Source organism: Balaenoptera musculus, chromosome 12 (assembly GCF_009873245.2).
Source record: "Balaenoptera musculus isolate JJ_BM4_2016_0621 chromosome 12, mBalMus1.pri.v3, whole genome shotgun sequence".
NCBI lineage: Eukaryota > Metazoa > Chordata > Mammalia > Artiodactyla > Balaenopteridae > Balaenoptera > Balaenoptera musculus.
In genome coordinates this window covers 41,047,378-41,072,173 of record NC_045796.1, presented here as the reverse complement: position 1 = coordinate 41,072,173, position 24,796 = coordinate 41,047,378, and the positions used below count along the sequence as shown (strand labels likewise).

The 24,796-nt window shown below is 34.4% G+C and overlaps 1 protein-coding gene across 5 annotated transcripts in view; it reads right to left on the bottom strand.

The window, feature by feature from the left end:
- The window catches only part of TBC1D32 (TBC1 domain family member 32), a 189,087-nt gene that overhangs the window by 23,957 nt on the left and 140,334 nt on the right, over nt 1–24,796 (bottom strand). For all 5 annotated transcript variants that reach the window (XM_036870860.1, XM_036870863.1, XM_036870861.1 and 2 more), the window contains 4 exons: nt 19,050–19,133; nt 9,041–9,110; nt 6,822–6,937; nt 5,848–6,002 (listed from right to left, as the gene is read on the bottom strand). In XM_036870860.1, coding sequence (XP_036726755.1) covers nt 5,848–6,002; nt 6,822–6,937; nt 9,041–9,110; nt 19,050–19,133 — 425 coding nt within the window. The remainder of the gene's footprint in view (nt 1–5,847; nt 6,003–6,821; nt 6,938–9,040; nt 9,111–19,049; nt 19,134–24,796) is intronic.

Below are 24,796 nucleotides of genomic sequence, written 5' to 3'. Positions count from 1 at the left end.
TTTACATTTTAAAACTAAGTATATTTCAATATGCTTATATATCCTTGGATTTAGTCAATGACTCTAAAACATCAAAAAGGTTTATTTAGTTTGTCAGCTCTTGGTATTTGCCTAATCCGCTTTTTCTAAGTTAACATTAAATAACCCAAATCTAAGCTCTAGTTACTAATAAGTGAAATTGGGAAATCCATAAGAAATTCGTATCTAAAACTGTGATGCATTCCCATCAAAGTACTCAGGCTATCTATCTACAAATATATAAAATTTATTTCATGTATTTTTATATTTATTTATATGTCTATGTATATATTATATATATTATATATGTATAGATACATATACACACATACACATATATTTACAAACTTGCATTGCATTTTTCAGCCATTTCTTCATAAAGTCGGTTATTTTTTCAATTTAGTTCTTGGGTACAATTTATCATGAATGCTCAATGTTTTAATGAGTGTTACTTTAAACCCAACATCTAACCACAATAAATTTTTTAAACAAAGAATAAACCTGAAGATGTAATTCTGTTTCAAGAAAAACTATTAGACTAGCTATTATATCCTATAGACTTATAATAAACATTGATACTCAAATTAGATCTGACTTCTAGAGAGCCATTTTAACGTTTTTACCTTTAATGGGCAACTTAAACTTTTTTAATAAAAGAAAATTAATACTTTAAAATCAAAAATCAAACTCATATATAACAATTACATAAGAGTTAAAATAAGGAGGATTTTTTCAAACTTTATACTGCTAAACCATTTTTAAGGATTTAGGTTTGAGTAATATATGAAAATTTCTGAAATCAGTGAGTTGATTTATCAGTAGTTTTTGTGTTTTATCATTCATTATGATAAATGGTTTACCATTTCACATTGTAGAAATATATATTTGTGGGAACATACAGGTACAAATATATATTTTATGATAGGTTCTTAGGGAGATATCTCACTACACAAAAAAATTAATATTATATACTGACGACTGAAGACATACATAGCATATTAAATGAACATCTTGTAGTCAACTTCAGATGGATGTGCAAAGAAAATTACTTTTATTAAGTAGTTAAGAATAATAATATGAACTGAATGAGAATTAGTACCCTTTGATTTACCTTCTTTTGTTGAATACACAATGTTTCACTAATTACTATTTGTAGAGTAGAATTAATGAATCTAATAAATATATGTAAAAGCAAAATAAATCAACTTATACAAATGTAATACTTTAATTTTCAATGCAAACTTAGCTAATAATTTTCTGACTATATAATAGTGTAAGAATTGTATATATTGGAAATATTTCTTACACAGTGTTCTCTAATTTGTATTAAAAACAACATATTTAGAATAGGTTTGTATAGAGATGGAGATAATAGACTAATTAATTACCTTCTCAAAGAAAATAAAACATTATTATATAATGGATTCCCAAAGATAAGGCAAGAATTCTTCTACTCTTATGAATTATATTCTGTTGGAAGAAATTATGCCATAAATTTTGGTAACCAACACAGCTCCTAGCGTCAAGCCCTGCATAGAGTAGCTACTCAACAAGTTGACTGAATGACAACAACATACTAATGATTGCACACTGTAATCACAGGAAACTTTCTTGTAATAAAAGTTTTGTTAATTGGTCTATTTTTATTTCATAACTCTAATTTACAGTAAATGGTATTCATAAAACCAAATCAATAATGACAGCTCTGAGTCACATGAATATAACAAGGAATCTTCTGAATCATCAAATTATAAATTATGTTTGTTATACTTTTAGTGTTTTGATATATTTTGGTTAGTCATAACTCTTGGAAAGGATGGTAACGCTTAATAAAAGGTAACTCTAAATAAAATTCAGAATATAGGATGAAGCAGACCACATATAGGATCACAGCATTTAATAGATCACCTAAGTAACATATACACTAGGCCAGTATCATGCAAAAAATTATGAGTAAAAAATTATCAGTACCAAAATGTTCATGTTATGCCACTTCTTAGAGTATTTGGCTTTAATGATTAAAAATGAAAGATATGTGTTTAAAGAAATGAAACACAGTAAGCAGTCTTAGTTGTTTTCTTCCACTAGAGGTAGTTCTGATGAGTCATTTTATTCCTGACACTAAGAAAAATCTATGGAAATTAAATAGAAAGACCCTATTAGAAAAGACAAACTCTCCAAACCAATCCAAACTGATCCAATCCAATCCAGTCCAGTCCTCCACTCTAGGGTTCTGTGGGCAGAGAACAGGCCGTGTTTAATGAAACACTGGCAGTACTGCAGTGATTGTGTGTTTCATTGGCAGTGCTGCAGTGACTGTGTGTTTCATTGGCAGTGCTGCAGTGACTGTGTTTCATTGGCAGTGCTGCAGTGACTGTGTGTTTCACTGGCAGTGCTGCAGTGACTGTGTGTTTCATTGGCAGTGCTGCAGTGACTGTGTGTTTCGTTGGCAGTGCTGCAGTGACTGTGTGTTTCACTGGCAGTGCTGCAGTGACTGTGCAGCACGTGCATTATGCACATCGTGCAGAGGGGTGAATAGAAAACTCTGGAGGTATCTTTTTAAACTTAGATTCTATAATTCTAAAAAACAAATCTTTCTCCTCTCGGGAAAAAAAAACATAGGAAAATGGAATCTTCAAATATGATTAAGATTTAAAGTCACGTGTAAGAAAGGGAAGGGGTTTTGACACCTGTCCTCTTTCCAGAAAGTGACTGGTTACATGACTTACTATTGCTAATGCCCTGCAAATGGGTTACAAACATGCCACGACATGCTAATGGTTGTAAAATTTAAATCAAATGAATATTTCAATGCTACTAGAATTTTAAACTCCAAACTTCCCGTGTTAGGTAATTATTACTTTATTTTATGAAGAGGAAGATATAGATATTCGCACACGCTCTTATTTTATCTATATAAATAATATAATGTATATAAAGTAAGTGTTCCATGATACCTTCCTGTTGAACTACAGTACTTCATTTGAATGCCACTTCAGCCTGGTTTATCATCAATGGAGTTTTGGTTTTATGTGCATTAAAATACTTCAGTTTTTATTTCAATTTAATTTGTTCTCTTTCATATGTTTCTGCTAACAGAGAAGGCATATATGACTGTAACTTTTATTATAATTATTGTTTGAGATTAGGTATTCCTCCATGGAAATAACTGATTTCTTGATTTTTCTTAATCTATATTTATTAACAGCTTTGATGTTAACAATTAGTCAAACTGATTCTTGATGAAATTCCATAAAAAATGATTATTTTATCATTCAGGAAGGATTTTCTTAAGGACAAATAAAATTGGAAGATAATTTAATTAAATCAGTACATTAAAGAGTTCTTCTGGTCTAAACAGCTTAAGGACACATTTTTCAAATTATTTTGATCTCATGATAATAGTAATAGTTTATAAAATTTTGAGAACTTCAAATTAATATTTCATTATGTCCTATACTGTTTATCCTAGGCCAAATTTTTAAATCTTTTTGATGCAATTTGCTTACAACACTTTTACGAATGTAGAGGAGCTCTCTTAAATACATTTTCTAAAGTAATAAAAAAGCCTACTGTCCCTTACAAATTTTTATTTAAATATTAATTCATACATCAGCACATTTACTGAATAATTATGATGGGACATAGTTTGGGACATGTCAGCGGACAAAACCCTGCCCTCAGAGAGCTTATGTTTAAGTGTATAAATAATAAACAAATACATAAATTAAGAAGCATAGTGGGAATTGATGTAGGCTATGGAACAAAAGGAAAAAAATAGAACAGGGTAATGAGGTAGGGGAATGGGGGACTGGGGGAACAGGTTGAAGCTTTTTTGAGGTTGATTACAAAAATGTGGTATTGTGCTAAAGATGGTGGACAAGGCTGTGTTATTAATGGCTAAAGCTAAAGTGTCTTTAAAATGTCTTGTGGCAACTGCAGATTTGCTTATTTTGTCAACCTGCATAGAAAATGTCAGTGTAATGTCTGAGACCAATGGAACAAGCATAATAGAAAAGGACCACTTTTTAAGTAATATATTAAGTCTATTACTGCACGCACTAACAAGGAAAGTGGCATAGCAAGAACACCAATCCAAAAGATTATTAAATCAAAAACATTTAAACTATGGAGTACTGACTATACGGACATTAGTAACTGCACTTAGCTAACAGTTCTAGATAGAATCCTTGAAGAGGAATGTTTAGCAGAATGTTATTTGCTTTACAAAGAAACAGTAAAACAAACTACTGGTAATAAAATATTCAACTTGGTATATTTGTACTTGAAAAGGAAAAAAAAATGATACTACAGAAGGCACTGCATGAGTCTTCACTGATGATATAGCTGCACCAACAGAAAGGTGTCAAGGTTTTACATCAAGAGCTCATTCTAAAACCCCTGGGTAATAAGTCACTCCATTCCATTCACAGATCTATATTCCATATTAAATTGATGCTATCAAAATGGTAAGTCTAATAAACTCAAAGCTGCTAGAGTCCTGCCTGATTTCAGTTTTATAGGAAGAAATGCTAGTGGAGCACATCACTCTTGTTGTGTTAAAAATAAAATAATGTGTGAGAAAACTAGGTTTATAGCGTCAAAGCAGAAATGCAACTTTACAAAATTATGGTTAAAAACAGTTCATTGGTGATGTCTGACTGTGTCACACTCTGAACACTAAAGTAGAATACTTAAGACTAGTGGCATGTAGGTATCATTTTAAAATACTTGACATGAAAATGTGTGATAGACTTAAAATCCATACTTATTATCAAAAGAATTTTTAACATTACATTTGTAAATGAAAGAGTGAAAGACCTTTAGGATATTTTAAATCTTCATGTACAATTTAAAGAATTGTTCAAACTCTGGTTAACTGAAGGAAAACAGTTCCATTGATTGGAGAAAAGCTAGTACATAGCTTTTTGCCTTTTGTTTCCTCCTGTTCACGTGAGCAAATTTCTCATTATGGTGAAGTATTATTCAGGAATTACATACAGCTATTTCAAGCATAAAATCATAAAATTTCAATATTTAATGTATTCCTTGGTGCTTTCTTTTCTTTATCACAAATACATATTGCAAAAGCATGTCAGAAATGCTTTCATTTAACTTGACATAGATACTCTCTAGCCCCCTTAACAACTTATCCTTGGGTGCCGTGTAATTCTGTTGTCCAAGTACAACATGTCATGGAAAAGGTTTGGGAAGCATTAGCATGGCTTATTTTAATGGATAGTTTCCCCAAGTTGGAGGTCTTAAATGCACTAAGTACATAAGTAAAACAAAATACAGAAACTTTAATAAATTGAGGGATGCACTTTTTAAACTTGGATCTCACGGAACTAGTAAAATCTTTAAAAATACACTATACTACCTTAATCAAAACTCATCATAGATTTCCAAAATGTATATATAGTGTGCTTTTCCTCTATACAATATGGATACAATTTCAACTTATTATTTTCTCATACTATAATTTAACCTGAGATTCTTTCTAACAAAGCAAGAGTAAAAATATCCATTCAATAGTTTTCTCTTTATATATGGAATTTTATAATTTACTAAATGACAAGTTTAAAATTTAATAATGCACCTATTATCACTAATCTTTCATTAAGTTACCATTAGGTAAGACAGCAAGTATTCAAGAAAATGCCAAATCTGTATCTTCAGAAGGAATTACTCAAAATTGCATTCAGATAGAAAATGACTATTGAGTACATAGCGCACTCTACAAATAAAATAATAAGATCCTAATGAATTTAAATAGGATTTTCCTTAAAATTTAAAATACTCCTTTAAAAATAGACTAAAAAGTCTTACAGAAATATGTAGTCTTGGCAACCAAAGGAAAGCAGAAGTCAGAAGCCTGGAGAACTGCTGAAGAAATCGGAATGTTTTGTCTTTGTCCCCCAACATTATTATGAACAAAGAAGATACAAACCAGTCATGGCCAGTGTAACTTCCCTGCAAGCAGACTGAAAAGCACAGTTAAGGAACTTTTATAATAGTTTATCTTAACATGGTGAGATATAAGAACTCCATAAATATTCATTTCCAGAATCTCTATCAGGAAAGAGATATTAAGGATACTTAGTCCTCATTTTGTCATCAACCAATTTACAAGCTATTGATATAAAATCAAACTTTATTAATAAAAGAAATCACTTGCATAGTGACTATTTTAATGTACCATGTGCGCTGACACATCCAGTGGAGGCCAACAGCACCAGCAACCAGAGGAAAAACTATCTGTTCCGTGGAAACACACTGTTCAAGTCACTAACACAATAGTACCATCCTTTCTCTAGTTTAGGTTATCTGCCAAATTATTAGCATAATCAAGTATAAAAAAAAAATCCACACATTTTGAGAATTCAGTAATGCAAAAGATCTGTATACACTTTTTTCTTGAAGTCAAACCCTATTTCTGAAAGATAACCAATTCAAATAAAATAAATGCATGTTTTATTCTTATTCTAGATTTACTAAATCTAGAGTATTATTCTGATTTAGTAAACCGATTTTTAAAACTTCCTTATATATAACTGAAAATACATTCTAATAACTTTACTTATTCATTTAAGATTCAACTAATAAAATTTAATAATTACTACTCAGTCTAATAAAGTACATATTTAAAATATAGAATAAAATACCATAAAGGTATATTGCTACAAATCACCAATATAGGTTAAAGTATTATTTTCCTATAAATGTATTAAAGTACCCCATCAAAGAATTCTGAAAAACATACGAAGAGAGTTCAAGTCCTGTCAATTATTCGAAAAGGATATGAAGAGAAGATTTTACAGAAGCTTGCTGCTGTTTCAGGAATCTCTCACAATGCTTTAAAACCAAGGTAAGATCATTTTCTGCACCATCTCTTAACAGGTTGAGGAACTTGCCATACCTGTAAAAGCCCAGAAAACATACAAAATGAAAAAATGTCAGGCCCTGCATTGTAAATTCATTTTTTAACATTCATCAAAGTGTAGTTCTCTTGAGATCTCATGGTTTTAAGTTTTCAAATTTCTACTTTTAGCATGACTATGTTATACAGAGCACTTATGAAAGAATAACACTCAATATATGTACCTGATTATTATGATCTATTGGAATTAGCAGTATTCATCTGGTAAATACAATAACTTTAAAGGAAAATGAAATGGTAGTGAAAGAACAAAACATGGATACTATAGATGAGTAGTAGAATATAAGCATTTTTTCCTGAACTTAACCTAAAACATGGAACGTTCATAGGCTAGATTGACATAATGTTAAGTTTAGAAGCAATTTTAGAGTTCATATAGTCCAATGGTTCTATATAAGGGTGGCACTTCCCCCAGGGGCTAGTTTGGAAATTTATGGGAGTGCTTTTGATTGTCATAGTGACTGGGGGACTACTGATAGTTGCTGAGTAAGGGCCAGAAGGTTAGACATGGGACAGTTAGTCCTGCACAGTAACAACTTGTAAATGTCCTGCCTGTCATTTGCATAGATGAAAAATCTATTTATAATTATCTGAAACTAATTCTGTTTCATATAAATCATAAAATATTAGTCATATCTTTTATTATACACTGAATGAAACCATGTGTAAGTTGGGGAAAGATAGTTCTTTTGCTTTGCTTGAAGCCTTACTAAGACTTGTTCACCATTTTGCAAAGTCACTTTGCCAGTGGCAACCCTCTTGTAATATTTGATGCACCAAAATAAAATCAGTCTCTAGTCGTAGCTGCCACAGCTACAATGATTCTAAATGTGTGCCAGCTATGTCTCACTACTGGCGCCATAGTAGTATACAAACATTTCATTATAAATCACTTTGTTTATTTCTTAACAGTAAGACATTATGTTGAATTAAAAAAACATATGTGACTAGACTGCTCATATTACCTACGGTTTCCATTTCAGAATGGAAATAGGTCATTACAATATAAAAGGCGGGTATAGGGTCACAAAACATAATCAATGGGTTATATACCCTATGTGATATAGGTGGGTGAGCTAGAATTACTATCATAGTTTTTGTTATAACGCTATGGATTTACACAGTCCTTTTTATTTTTATTGTTATTATTATTATATATATTTTTTGCTATGTTGGGTCTTCGTTGCTGCACGCGGGCTTTCTGTAGTTGTGGTGAGCAGGAGCTACTCTTCGTTGCGCTGCGTGGGCTTCTCATTGCGGTGGCTTCTCTTGTTGTGGAGCACGGGCTCTAGGTGCATGGGCTTCAGTAGTTGTGGCACGCGGGCTCTAGAGTGCAGGCTCAGTAGTTGTGGCTCACGGGCTTAGTTGCTCCGCGGCATCTGGAATCTTCCCAGACCAGGCCTCAAACCCATGTCCCCTGCATTGGCAGGTAGATTCTTAACCACTGCATCACCAGGGAAGCCCCAAACAGTCTTCTTTAAAAGCTTTCACATGCATCTTTTTTACACTTGATTCTGAAGATTACCCAACGAAGTAGATAGAATGGGACTATCAAGAGTCCCATGTAATAATCAAGAAAAAGAGGAGTTCAGGGACACAGACCTTAACTCCCAGTCTGTTCCGCTTGTCCATTTCTTTTGAAAATTATAATTTCAGTACAAAAAATTCAAACTACTATAATTCATTTATTCATTTTAACTTCTGCATCTATCATTAAGGTACTTTTTACTCATAACTATATCCTGACAATAAAAACTAAACATATTTTAGAAAATGGTATGATTGTGCTACCAATGTGCTGATTTTTAAAATGTTATTTTTGGAAAACACCTGACAGTCATAGAGACTTAAATACATTGTAATTAGCCTATGAAGTAGTAATGAACTGTAACTGATTTACCTGTAAGGGTAATTTAATCATGTGTCAATATCCTCAAAACAAAGTTATTATTTTCTGAATGACAAACTCTGCATTTAAAGCATACAAAATAGTTGATTGTTAAATTAAATACTATTAAGCACATATCAGCTAGACAAAACAAATTCTAGAAATGCACAGGGAGATATTTCCCTATAATATACCTGACAGTCATTTTAACGCCAAGCTGTTGCACAGATGAAAGACTTTCATTCTTCACATTTGCATCAGTAGCTATAAACAACAGAACACTGGGTTATAAAAATGTATAAAACTCTACATAATAATCACATTTTAATTGAAAATTGATGAAAGCAATATTTTTACATATTTTAATGTAAATTTTGAAAACACACTGATGAATCCTGTTCTTTTAAGAGCTGTCAGTTATATTTTTCAAAGGAATTAACAGGAAACTTTTTACAAAATAACTTTTCTCCTAAAAAAAGCATTTAAAAGTATATTAAGTACAAAACAAATAATCATAGTTTTAAAGCAATCTACTTTTACTTGGTTTTCAGGACACAAAAGCTGTTAACACAAAAATGGTCTAGAATACTGTACTTTCATCAAGCAATGCATATATAAGATTTTGAATTACAAATATAGATAAGTATGTCTGTTTACTTCTTAAAGATTTACACGTGAGTGTCAGGAAGGAATAATTGATATTATTCTACGTATAATGTACAGCAATGTACGAGGGTGGACTGAACAAGTTTCTTCCTGCAGGCAGATTTTCTCCGTGAGGTATGAAGTGTGATCATCTACCAAAAGTGAAGGGGTTGTACAGTACAGAGGACTACAGGAGAGACTGAAAGTTTGGATTAGTCTTTGACAACACTGGATGACCAAATTAAGCATGAACACTCAAAAGCATCACTAGATAACAAGGGGGATCTAGCTGAAACTTTCAATTATTGCCGAAGAAACTATAGCGTGTGCATAGTGTGTGTGCAGATATACACACACACAAATAAGGAAACTGTCCAAAATCACAGAGTTATCTAGTGATAGGGAGGGGCAAAAGCTAGGTTTTCTGAATTCTGTATCAGCAGTTTTTCTCCCATTACACACTGGTACATCTCATATTATTAACAATATACCTACTTAACGCATGAATTTATTCATTACTTTTAATAAATCCCTTCTTATAAAGTGTGGAGCACCACGCTAGAATCTATGAGGGATAAAAGATAAATCATACACCATGCCCTAAAAGAACTTTGCCTGTAGTGTCAGAGAAAAAGTTTGTATATAGATAACTCTGATAAAGATGTTTTAAAGCACAAAGTGGAACAAGAGTGGTACAGATAAAGAATTACATGAATTCATAAGAGGAAGAGATTGGGAAGAAGTGGCATTTAAACTGAACCTTAAAATATGGGTAGCGTTGAGATCTGCAGAGATAGGGAAGAACAAAGTAAACATCATGGTTAACAAACATCTACTCTTTAAAGCAACAATAATTAATCTTTCAGCACTCTTGGTAAAGGTAACCTACTTCTCCTAGTTTGCCTAGGACTTGCATGGTTTTAGCACTTAGTCTCATGCCCCAGGAACCCCTCACAGTCCCAGGCAAACCAGGCTGGTTGGTCACCTATCTAGCCTAGAGGGGTGATTTCTTAAAGAAAAATAAATAAAAATTTTAAAAGATAGGTGTCAATTAATTTCTTGATAAGCTACATCTGAGTTTTACTTATTTAGATCAGAATACGGTCTTAGCAATATTGCTGAATTTCACCTATAATGATAGCAATTAAGCTATAGTTCATATAGCTTAGAATTAATTCCTTGCTATTCATAACTCTTACTCTGCTAACAGATGTACCTTCTGTCCCTATGGAAGAAGGATACCGGTTTTGTCATTCTCCTAGCAACAGGCTGAGCAATGTCTTCTCCAGATTTTTCAAACTAGCGTGAAGATGGTATTCCCCCACAATGCCCTCACCGTTAACTACAGGGCTATGAGGTACTCTGTGTCTCCAGTAGAGAAAAATGAATCCAATATATTCAATACAAGGAAAGGGAGAGACATAGAAAGGAGACAAATTGCTAAGGACAGATTTACCCTATTATTGAATACTATGAGCCAATGATTCTGCCTCTTTTTCTGCTTAGACAAAAAAAGAAAAAAAGAAAAAAGTCTGATCTGGGTTTCTATCACTTGGTACTAAAACATATACCACAAATTATTCTCACTCACAAAATAATGACCAATATTTAAAAACTATTAATCATCATTCATATGCTCACCATAATTCCAAGTTCTTAGTTTCCTAAGTTTAAATAATGTAAAACTTTAGTGCTGTAGTGTCAGTGACATTGGCTGATTTTGCAAAATTTCAATAGTTTCAATAAAATAAACATTGACTTTATATATTGCTATAGCCATGGAACAGACCTACTTATCAACTATCATAATGTGATATAATGACAAAAGTGATTTTATAAGCTACTACCAGAACAATTTTAAGTTAGATTAGATGATAACACTTAGAATGCAGTACACATAAAATTAGATTATTAAGCATAAGAAATATCTTTGTTAATATGTAGATTTGTGTGCTTAAAATAATACTTATGTTTCCCTTCTGGAAAGCAGAATAACGTATAGATATCTTAACAATAGAGGAGAAGTATGCAGTGGGCTAAGAGTGCTAAGAATGGGCATTCCCAATGTCATGAATTCTATAGATCAGAGTACCTTCTACCATTACAGTAAAGAATGGAATAAAGTCAAGAATCAAGATGAGAGAATTTGCCCAAAAAGACTATGACACTGAATATTTACATAAGGTTCAGGTTCTTAGTTCTTCGCCATGGAAGAATAGAGTCTTTCCAGAGTGGCCTAGCTGTCGGCCTGAGATGACAGATAAGTTTCCTGATGTTGTAGGAATAATTTCCCAAGTCCATTCCCTCTAAAAGCTTATGATTCTGTACCTTCAGAGTAAAAACTTAACTCTGCACATTTCAACAGATAATGTTTTCCAATTGTGGTTGTATATCAAAATCCTCTGAGGAGCATTTTAAAAGTAAAAATAAATACTCCAAACTACTGAACAAGATTGCGGAAGGTGACTGTTCAGTCATTTGTTTTTTTAGAAGACCTCTACAGCTTACTTCTTGTGCAGTGAAGTTGAGATCCCCACTTAAAGGAATAAAACTGAACTTTAGAGAAAGTTATAATTGGACAGTGATACCTTGCTCCACACATTTCACTTTAAAGGAGGTATCAGTTAAATCTCCAAAAAGACTTTTAAAGGAGAATATATGAGGTATTAAGCAGACCAAAACAAATATCAAATATCCACTCAAAAAATCACTAATATGATACAGATGTAGGTGACTAGAGAGTGAATAAAATTCCGTTAGAAAAAGAAGAAATGAAAAGTTTCTTGAAGCACTAATGAAGTCAGAAAATGGTTTACAGGTATATATTAAAAAAGAGGCTTCAGATTTAAATTTGTATTTGACATTCAATATGACAACCTGACAAGTAGAAATGGATCTTGGACTACAAAAGTTCAGTGAAATAATCTTTGTTACATTTAATCTGGACTAAATACAATTTATGAAGCAGAAATTAAAATCTTCAGAAATAAAATTGATGGAGCAAAATGATTAAGTAAAATTCAATGATAAAAATGGATGTTTTCAGGGGACTCTGATGCATCACTGGTAACCAGTGATTTACTGAAATGTGCACAATAGTGTGTGGGATATGTAATAAGTGCTTAACAAACACTGAGTGAATGAATGAGTAGATGAACGAATAAATGAACAAACATCCAATGAACAACAAAAATTGTGCTTTACATATCAAACTAGAAGCAAGGTGGAGATGGAAATAGATATGAACTTAAAAATTTTTTCTGGGGCTTTCCTGCTGGCGCAGTGGTTAAGAACCCACCTGCCAGTGCAGAGGACATGGGTTTGAGCCTTGGTCTGGGAAGATCCCACATGCCGAGGAGCAACTAAGCCCGTGCGCCACAACTACTGAGCCTGTGCTCTAGAGCCTGCGAGCCACAACTACTGAAGCCCACGTGCCTAGAGCCCGTGATCTGCAACAAGAGAAGCCACCGCAATGAGAAGCCAGTGCACTGCAAAGTAGAATAGCCCCCGCTTGCCGCAACTAGAGAAAGCCAGCATGGAGCAACGAAGACCCAATGCAGCCATAAATAAATAAACAAACAAACATTTTTCTGTATATTGAAATCAAGAAACAAAAGGATACCCCAGAGTCACTGTGAAGCATAATAAAATAAGTTACTGAATAAAGGTCAACCAAACAATGACAACTATAGCATCAGACTTACCCTACTTACACAACAATGACTAATTCAATCTCAGCATTAACTATTTGCAATAACCAATCATTTTAATTATAAATATAATAGTCTCAAAACAAAATGAGTTGAAAAAAATTAACTGAATATTGACTGAAATCACTCACTTTGGTAATACATTCTATTCTATTTTTAATCTGGAAAGCTAGCACATAGAGCAGTGGTAGAAGAAATTAAGTCTATTCTGCCTGGCACTTGGCTAATAGTGCGAAACTAAATAAATTTTCAGAAGAGTAAACCATATCTCCACTGGGGGACAAATCCAGTATTAGAGAAGCAGTTACAGCTTGGCTGTTGACGGACTCTCCTGAAGCCCTGCTATATCAGTAGTAAAGCCAGAGAACTCTCACCACCCAAAGAAACCAACCAGTCAGTCCATTTCCTCCTACCTTCTTCCTTCCCCAAAGTAAGCCTGGAAGGTTCTGTTGCTTCTTTTTTAACATGTGGTTGTTATCTATCCATTTTATTCAATTTTTACTGCCATAAAATTTAATTCCTTATGACCAGTAAACTAGCCTAAGTCTCAGCATCCTAAGTGATATAGTCAGCACTATTTGGAGAAAAGCATTACTCTTCTCCATGTCTTTGATTATACAATTGCCCTTGCCTGCAAGACTCTTTGCCTCTCCTATTTCTTTCAGCTGTAATAGCCCAGGAGGCAGCACCAGTGCCACTCCTCTTGCTCTATCATTGCTTCCTCCCCTAATCTTCCATAATGGCATTAGTCAACACTGGTCACTCTTTCCACTGAACACCTGTGGCACATACCACACAACCCCTCATTTGACAAAACCTCAACTCAAATAGCATACTTAAAGGCTCTAGCACACTGCCTGAAACAAAGTAGCCAGCTTAAAAATGTCAATTTTCTATTTCTTTATTTTCTATTTTACCATACGCTGCAAATTATTTAATTCATCATTTTAGGTATATGCCCTATTTCCCCTCCTTGAGGACAGGGTCATTCATATTATATACCTCCTTGCAATTATCGACCATAGTCACAAACACGCTCCATAAATGCAAAACAGAAAAGAGCATATTTGCTGAATACCCAAAGGAAGTATAATGGATATTTAACTGTATATATTAAGTATAAAAATATTTTAATAATCAAAAGGTGAAACAATGATATTCTGATATTTTTTCCAACCTTTTGATTAACAACATAAAGAGAAAAAGGATAACATTAAAATATTTACCACCCTGAAAGGACTACTTAATTTATCATTTCAAAGAAGCAACTGCAGAAGGAAAAAATCTCCAACTCGTCCCAGGGAAATGAGCTGACAAATGGTTAATGTCTGTTAGGATTTGGTAAGATACTTGTATGGAGTTACAAACTGCAAGTGTGCAGAACTTTATCTGTTTGTCCTCTTTCTTTTAGGGGATAAACAGCCAAACTAATTTGATTTTTCCAGATTTGCAAATTTTATAATGGGTTGAAATCCTGAGGGAGCTAACAACAGATGGATGACTGTGTTATTCTAATTTCAGCTACCTTAGGGTTTAGCAAGCTGTCATTTTTAAGAAGTCAATCAATTTCTCATTTCAAGAAACATGAAAAAACATTGAATATATCTATCCAGCGTCTGCTTTGAAACATCTTTTATATCAAAACATGGTTTCTGTTTATTTAAAGTAAATAGAGTGAAATTTTATAATAGCAAACCATTGTTCCACCAGCCAAAAAATAAATGATAAAAGGATAACAATCAATCAACAGGAAGCCACTTTATTTTCATCTGTACTCTAAAAACACCAGTAGATAGTTGTTCCGCTGGAGCCTTTAAAGAATTTAAATTCACATTCAGGGTTTATCTGCCTAGATAATACATTCAACGAAGCCAACATCTGAGATCTCCCGCAGCATAATTTAGAAATATAACAGAGGGTAGTAAATGCATGCACACTGAACAATCAGTCTTGTTGAGTATTTAGATAACATATACAACATAATGTTAATTTTAGATTATCTATAGAAAATATGACCCAATAGAACAATGTGCCAAAGAGAGCTGCAGAATTTGAAGACCATCATACTGAAGACGAGAGATACCCACTTTGGCCATGCAAATCTCCATGATCACCACTTCTTACTTGTTTCCTTTCTTACTCACAGACTTGATCATTAATCCATGTATGTTTTTCACATACTTTTTCAGGTTTGTTCATAAAGTTGTAATTTTCTTCACAGATGTTTTTCCTCAAAATTCTCTTCACAATTTCTCTTTTCTTCCCTCTGAACCTCAGTTTCCTGATTTTAAATGTGATGAGTATGCCTACTTCAGAGAGTACAGCTGACCCTTGAACAATGCAAGGGTTAGGGCGCCAACCCCATGCAGGCAAAAATCCGCGTATAACTTTACAGCTGGCCCTCTCTATCCTCAGTTCTGCATCCAGGGATTCAACAAACCATGGATTGGTAGTACTGTAGTATGTATTTATTGAAAAAAATCTGCCTGTAAGTGGACCTGCACAGTTCAAATCCATGTCGTTCAAGGGGCAACTGTAGTTACAGGGTTGAACGATATAATGCACATCAGGTGCCTCAGCACTCTATTTAATTCACAAGCAGTGGTCAATAGTTATCAATTCCCTTCACCTACCTTAATTTCTGTTTAATTCTACCTTGTATTTTCCTCTCATTTCTTTGCTTTCATTTTCTTATGATCACTTTTATCCCTTTCCCAAATCTGCATTAGATGTCACTATGATTTAATTAGGTATATGTTCCTATGTATTTTTGTAAATCCCAATAGATTTAGGATTGTTATACAAATGTATTGTGTGAATACAGATGCTATGTAACAGTATGTATATGTAATCCAATAAAAATATCTCAAATGCCATATTAAAGATACAGAGGCATTTGAGACCTAATGAAATAATTTAAATTAGCCATATACAATATAATAAATATCAAAATGGTAGTTTAATGTGAATGCAATAGGAGCACAGAGGAGGGACTTCTGACTGGGAGTAAGAAGGAAGGTGACATTCTAGCTGCAACTTTACAGTGGAGTTGGACATTATCATATGGGTGTCATGGGGAGGAAAATGTTTATCCAGAAGGAACAGTAGGAGCAAAGGTTCAATGATATGAATGCACAGGATGTGTTTGGGCAGTGATGAATAATAGACCTAAAAAAATTAGTCTGAGCCAGACTGAAAATGTATCTTTAAAAATTTTTTCTTTCTATGGAGATTTGACACACTGTGTCTAACTTGAATAAATAACACATTTTGAAGGATGGTTTCTTTAGCAAACAGAAAAGTCATGTTACCCTTATGAGGAAGAGGGGCAATATCCCATGATGATCTATTATCAGGAGCCTATGCTACCTCTCTGCTTTTTCTTCACTGTGTCTTCATTTATTGAGCCCCAGGCACTGGATATTCACCTTTGTGAAATTTTAGTTCTTCACCCTACTTCATCCTTTACACAGTTACTAAATTCATTGCCTTAAGGTACAGATGAATCAAGTAAAGCTTCTGCTCATAAATCTTAAATGTTTTAATTTTAATAGGCAATAGAGTAAACCAACTGGTTGACACAGTATACAAAGCTCTTATTCTTCATTCTTCTATCCATTTTTTTCCTTTATTTGTCAAACATTTATTGGCACTGTTACTCTAGGTGCAGAGGATACGACAGGTAAGACAAGGAAACTACCTTACAGGAGTGTGCTGTCACGTGAGGGATTAGACATTAAGTCAGAATATGAGAAAAACATGACAAAGAGATGTGTATTGGCTTTATATACTAAGCTGATGATTTAGTAATTTGTATTTTCAGCCCTACCTTCTCCCTAAGTTCCAGATTCAAACAGCCAACATGTACAGAGCATGTCTATTTAAATGTGTAATAAGTATTCGAAACATAACATAAAAGCAAGCTCCTAATCTCCTCTCTGAAACCTATTCTTTACCCATTCTTCTCTATCTCAGTGTTTGGTAATCCCATCCTTCCAGTGGCTCAGATCAATAACTTGGGTCCTTTGACTCCTCTCTCTCCCACCCCATATTCAATCTGTTACCCAATTCTGTTGGTCCTATTTTCAAAATATACCTAGAATCCAAGTACTTCTAACTCCACTGACATCCTCATCCAAGCCACTGCCATTTTTCATCTGTATCTTTTCAATAGCCTCCTAACTCATCTCCCTGCTTTAGCCCTTTGTTCTTCAGTCTTTTCCTGATACAGCAGCAATAGTGATCTTTTAAAAATGTAAATCAGAGCATGTCACTCCTGTGTTCAAGACCTTGCAATGACTTTAAAAACCCTAGATCAGTGGGTTCCCCAGCAGTCCAGTGGTTAAGACTTCATGCTTTCATTGCCGAGGGCGCAGGTTCAATCCCTGGTCGGGGAGCTAAGATCCCACAAGCCACGCAGTGCGGCCAAAAGAAAAAAAAAAAAGAAAAAACAAAAAACCTATATCATCCTCTCCTCTCTAACTTCAACACCAACAATCCTTCCCCTTTACTCCTTCTGAGCTGTACTAATCTCCTTCCTAGTCACTTGCTGGAAGTCTCTCCTTCTGGAAACATCCATGTGTCTTGCTCCCAATTTCTGCTGGTCTGAACGCTATTTAACACTGGAACCGCCACCCCCAACTAGCACTCCCTAGACCCCTTCCCTGCTCTGCATTTCTCACTTACCACCATACCACTTGACATACTGAATCTTTTTACTTATTTATTGTCTGTCTTCCAATCAGAAGGTAAACTCTGTAAAGGCAAGACTTTTTTCTTTTGTTCACTGATGTGTGCAAGTGTTTAGAGCAGTTCTATTATATAGCAGAGGAAAATATCCATTTGTTGAATAAATGAATGTGTATTTGGAGAAGAGAGGGTGAGGTTGGCAATGCTGCTAATAGTTTAGTGCCCCTGAAAAACAAATATGAGGCGTGGAGAGAAAGGGATGATGCTAGAGAAGAAAGGAGAAGAGTAACATAAGGCCTTGGGTACCATGATAAGAAGCTTAAACTGTATGCAGTGGTCAATGGTAAGCTTCTAAGAGGTAGAGGAAAGAGCAGATCAGATTTACACGTCACAGGTCACTCTGAAAGCAGCATAAAGAATACCTCTGAAAAGAAATGAGACTCCAACTAGAGACATCAGGTAAAGAGAATGTTGTAATAACCTAGGCAAAAAGTAATGGTGGCCTAAACTAACATAAAGAAGAGTAGAGATAGATATAAGTAGATAAATTTGAGCTATATTAAGAACAAAGAATACAGTTCGGTGACTGGGAGGGAACCTGGCTTAGATGGACAGATGATTGCACTGCCCACAAAAACAGACAGTGTAGGAGGAGGATGTATCTCAGTGAAGTATGAGAAGGTGGACATTTTGAGCTTGAGGGTTCTTTAGCACATCCAGGTGATGCTTACCGATTAAGCATCTGGAAATATGAGAATGAAGCCTATAGATCTTTGAGTAGAAGAGGTATATTTAGAAGTCATCAATATATAAGGTGGGTAAAACAGTACAAGCAGATGAGATCACCAGGAGATCATCTCCTAGTGGATAAAAGCAGAAGAGTGAAAGACACTGGAAGACATTGCCTTAAGGAAAAACAATTTTTAATGGGTAGACAGAAGAAAAAAAAGCTCAAAAACGAAGCTAGAAAGTTACAAGGAAACCCAGACATTTGCACAGAAGAAACTGATAGATATCTGGAATGTATATGGCACAAAGGGAGAGATTTTTTAGGGTGAAAAAACCTTGTGCATATTTGTGTCTAATTACACTCCTCTACGAAACATTATCTATTTGCACATTGAGCACTTTCCAAAATACAAAAATGTTTAAACTGTACCTGTATATTCCACTGAGGGGAAGTAGCATTCAGATGGGCTTTCAGAGAGATGAAGGACAAATTTTTCAAGTAATTCTACTAAAGCTGTAATAAACAAGAGAATAATTAGGATGTTAAAGGTCAAGAACAATATGTGATACTGCATTTCTAAATCACAGACTAGTAGAAAAAAGTCATCAGAACTTCTTCACAGTTATGCTCTTAAGGGGGGCCAATTCAAAACATCATTTTAATATTCATAACAATGTTTCCAATGTAAACTAAATTTTAATAGCTTCACTGAGAACCTATTCAATGTAAAACTGGAAAAGAATCATCTGTTATCTTTAGATCCTCTAAGGATTACTTCAGAATTTGCTAAATGATTTCAATTCAGAAAAAAAAATCACAAACTAGGCTATAATATCTTACCATCGTCATTCACACATGCAGAAAAAAAATCACGTGAGCTCCAAGACCAGAATCAATGCATAGCTCACATCCCTTTCAAAAGCAGGACATATTATATGTTTTATGTACTTTGCAACAGACGGTATCTGTTCAAGGCAAGCAGATCAAAAGTAGGCTTGTCAGGGGTTGGGGAGAGGGAAGGATGAACAGGCAGAGCACAGAAGTTTTACGGCAGTGAAACTTTTTTGTAAGATACTACAATGGTGGATACGTGTCATTATTATGACATTTGTCAAAATTCATAGAATGTGAAACATCAAGAGTGAACCCTAATGTAAACTTTGGACTCCTGATGATAATGATATGTCAGTGTAGGTTCATCAGTTGTAACAACTGTACCCCTCTGGGTGAGGCGTTGATAGTTGGGGGGGGGGGGGTTGTACATATGTAAGGATAGAATGTATGTGGGAACTTTCTGACTTTCCACTCAACTTTGCTGTGAATCTAAAACTGCTCTAAGTTTATTAATTTAAAGAAAAGTTGAAAAATATGCCTGTCAATGTAATAGTATATAAATAATGCCACAGTATTTGCATATATTACCTCCCAAATGGGTATAACCAGGTGGATTATAATTAATATGCAATCTAGAATTATTTTTGCTAGAAAGAAATATATCTGTAGGGTAACTGATATGTTTACACTTATAGAAAGTAAGTTTTAGTCACCTTTTAAAATTGTGCCCTAGTTATATTCAGGATTCTGACTATGACCTGTATTAACTGAATGCACCTTTTTTCACATCCAAGTGCATTTTAAAGACATAATTCATGAAGGAAAAATTAGTGTTCAACATGTCAAAAATGTAACGTCAAAGAGGAATAACATATGCTTTCCAACAACTATAGGTCTACCAAGCTACATCTCATGATATAGCTTGAGCTATATCGCAAGATAAAAATGAAATTTTTTATTCATGGAACTCTATTCATATTCTGATTTCAAGTTGAAATGAATATTTAAAGGTATGAAAATGCAATATTCGAGGATCAGAAAGGACACCAGTATTGCAGATTATTTAAACTTATAGTTGTTTAGATTGGTTCTATCTTCAAATACATAGGCACAAATTCTCCCACTCTTAGAGAAATCTTTCAAATTTTTTTTTCTATGAACCTATATGTAAATAATGGCCCTTAGGTGAGAGCTTTCAACTTCTACATATTTGTTTATAAGTCACCTAATGCTGTCTCTTGAGATTATAATTTTTCAGAAAGAATGTGTCGATGAAATTTAGATACAATCATTCCTAATAAGGTGTGAGATATACATTAGTAACAAATATTATATAAAAATTTTAAATGGAAATGTCCATTTAAAACTCAACTATAATTATTCTCATTTTAGCACAACCATATGTTTGTTACAAATTATGCATTTAAGCAAAGTGGCTGAGTTAATGGGAAAAGTCACAGCACACTGCTGAACAGTTATTTGAATCCAATGCCTGAAATCAGGTTTAGCCATCAGACAGCTAAACATACGTTAGTGAAGACAAAATACACATCTTTGAAGCTGCTAAAACACAATATGATTTGAAACTTAAGAGTCACCAGACTAACTGCAGACTTTGCAAAGCATACTACTTTCCAGCAAGCACTGATCTTGAAATATGAAATTATGTTATTAGATCAATATATTGGAGGCTTATAAAGTAATTCTATGCATCCTATATAAAGATGACATCACTGAACTACCTACAGAAGGTTCTGAATTTCTGCTGATTCCAATTTTTTTGCTTTGCCCAGCAACCCATATGAACAGCACTATGCATTTCCAAATATTTTGAGGGATAAGCTACAGCCATGCAACAATGTTAAAAACGAATCCATATATGGTAACTGAACCCATGGCTACAATTTATTGGTACCATCTCTCTAACTAACGAAACATAAGTGTAGCTAAACTGCATAATTACTAGAGTGGCTATCTCAGTATGACTCAGTACCTGTCAATTCACTAAAAATTCCATTATCTGCAACTCAAGGAAATTAATTCACATAAAACATTTCTTAACTTTAAGAGTAAATTAACTCCAGGATATTACTATCCAGAAAGTAAACTACAGAATATTGTTTTAAGTGAATTTTTATTTTAAATGACAGACCTGGAATTTCAAAAGGACTTTAAATTAGGAGCTGTTCTTTTAATTATATTTATTCCCTAGGGTTGGACTATGACATTAGTAGACTATGAAACCAAGGTTTATAATACGTATATAATAAAAGAGGACACGGGTTTTACTGATGAGGAAAAACTGAAGGCAGCTTGTTCAGGATACTTGGATACTGACTGTTTTCTCCCTTGGCATTGCCATCACAACAGCAGCTGGTTCCAAAAAGTTCAATGTTTGTAAACATGCAAAATTTCTCCAGAATTCACTCTTTAATTCTTTCATCTTTTATCACTGCTGGCACATCATCAGATCACAAGACAATTACATTATGCGTGCAATTTTTTCCCAAACACCATCCTTCATGTAACCACCAGATGTTTGTTCCTGAACACTTCCGTATTCAGAACTTACCACAATTCTCATCTCTCTACCCTCCATGAAGTCAGAACTCTACTAATGTGTTTCAAGCACTTTACAATCTCACCACATCCAACTATGTTCACTTTTTATACAAATTATAAGCAAAGACTATTTTTCTCAATGTTCTCAAGTAGTTTATATTCATTCCTTGTTTTTAAAAGAAAGTTTGTACAATTATAGATTAACAGGAGGTTGCAGGCACATGACAGAGGTAGAAAAATTCCTTTATTCCTTTATTTAGGGTAGGTCTGCTGGTGACCTATTTTTCACCTGAGAATGTCTTGATTTCCTCAATATTCCAGAAGGCTACTTTCAATAAACACAGAGTTCAGGTTGACAGTTCTTTGCCTTCAGCTCTTGAATAATGTCATGCCACTTCCTCTGTCCTCCATCTTTTCTGGGGAGAAGTCCACTGTCATTTGCATTGATTTTCCCTTGTAGGTAAGGTGTTGTTTCTCCCTCTCTGCTTTCAAGATTTGTCTTAAATTTTCAGAAGTTTGACTATACAGTTGACCTTTGAACAACACGGGGGAATTGGGATGCCAACCCCCTGCACAGTCAAAAATCATGTATTGGGTTGGCCAAAAGTTTCCTTCGGTTTTTAAAGTAAAAATAAGACATTTTTCATTTTCGCCAAGAACTTTATTGAGCAACATAGTCACCATTTTGTTCCCCTACTGTCTGCCATTTTTCAGGCAGCTTCATAATTCCATCTTCCCAAAACTTTTAATCTTTTTGAGCAAAGAACTGTTCCATGTGCCTTTTACAGTCTGCCAGGGAATTGAAAATTGCTCCATTAAGAGAATTTTGTAAAGACCAAAACAAATGGAAATCTGAAGGTGCAATGTCTGGTGAATACGGATGATGAATCAGAACTTCCCAGCCAAGCCGTTAACAGTTTTGCCTGGTCATCAAAGAAACATGCAGTCTTGCATTATCCTGATGGAAGATTATGCATTTTCTGTTGACTAATTCCAGATGCTTTTCTTCGAGCGCTGCTTTCAGTTGGTCTAAATGGGAGCACTACTTGTTGGAATCGTTTGGTTTTCTGGAAGAAGTTCATAATAGAGGACTCCCTTCCAATCCAACCACATATACAACATCACCTTCTTTGGATGAAGACTGGCCTTTGATGTGGTTGGTGGTGGTTCATTGCGCTTGCCCCATGATCTCTTCCATTCCACGTTATTGTACAGTATGCACTTTTCATCACCCATCACAATTTGTTTTAAAAACAGAATGTTTTCATTACCTTTAAGTAGAGAATCTCACGGGGAAATACCGTCAAGAAGGCTTTTTTCGCTTAACTTATGTGGAACGCAAACATCAAAGCGATTCATATAACCAAGCTGGTGCAAATGATTTTCAACGCCTGATTTGGATATTTTGAGTATGTCGGCTATCTACCGTGTGGTATAACGTTGATTGTTCTCAATTAATGTCTCGACTTGATCGCTATCAACTTCAACTGGGCTACCAGACCCTAGAGCATCGTCCAGCAAGAAATCTCCAGCATGAAACGTCGCAAACCACTTTTGACACGTTCGATCGGTCACAGCACCTTCTCCATACACTGTACAAATCTTTGTTTGCATTTTGGTTGGGTTTTTACCTTTCTTGAAATAAAGCCGAAGATGTGGCTTTTTTCTTCCATCTTCAATATTAAAATGGCTACACAAAAATTCATCAATTTTGGTAAGTTTTTTTTTTTTTAAATGCACGCTGATATGACAGCTGTCACAATACAGTCTAACAAAATTGTTTCAAATGAAGTTAAAGACAACTAAGTGCTACTGGAGATATCTTATGGAAAAAACCAAACGAACTTTTTGGCCAACCCAATATAATTTATAGTCAGCCCTCCTTACCCTCATTCACAGATTCAACCAACCTCAGATCATCTAGTACTGTATTTACTACTGAAAAAAAATCTGTGTATAAGTAGACCTACACAGTTCAACCCTGTGTTGTTTAAGGGTCAACTGTATTGTGTCTTGGTGTGGACTTCTTTGGATTTACCCTCTTTGAGGTTCTAGAATCCACAGGTTTAGGTCTTTTGCCAAATTTGGAAAGTTTTCAGCCATCATTTTTTCAAATACATTTGTAGTTCCAACCTCTTTCCATGACTCCAATGATGCAAATGTTAGATCTTCTGTTATGGTTCCACAGGACTTTGGGATTCAATCTTTTCTTTAAATTTTTCAGTCTATTTCCTCTCTTAACATCTTCAAGTTCACTGATTCTTTCCTCTGTCCCCTCTATTTTATTGTTGAGCCCATTCATTGAGCTTTCTATTTTGGGTATGGAATTCTTCAGTTCTAAAACTTCCTTTTGGGTTTTCTTTATATATTTCTTTGCTGACACTTTGTATTTTAAAATTTGTTTCATGTGTGAAACAAATACATGTGTGGAGGGGAAGGAGAGACTGTGGCCTTATTACCATTGGGTGATGGTGAAATTCCTAACTCTCTACCTAGGTCTCCTCTGATACCATCTTATCAGGGAGAGGCAGGGGTACCTCATTACTGGCAGGTGAGAATAGAAGTCCAGGCTGAACCCCAAGTCTTGTTGGCAATATTTTCTAAAGCGGTGTTTGTCTGGATTAAAGTGGTCACTATCTACAAATTTTGTCTTGGTAGACTGCCCTTTTCCTGGTCCTTTGGTTAGAGAGAGCAGGCTTTTACTGCCCAGTCCTCATTTTTCTTCCTGCATCTGTTGGCAATCTTAATTACTCAGCCTAGGATATACAAGGCAAAAAGAA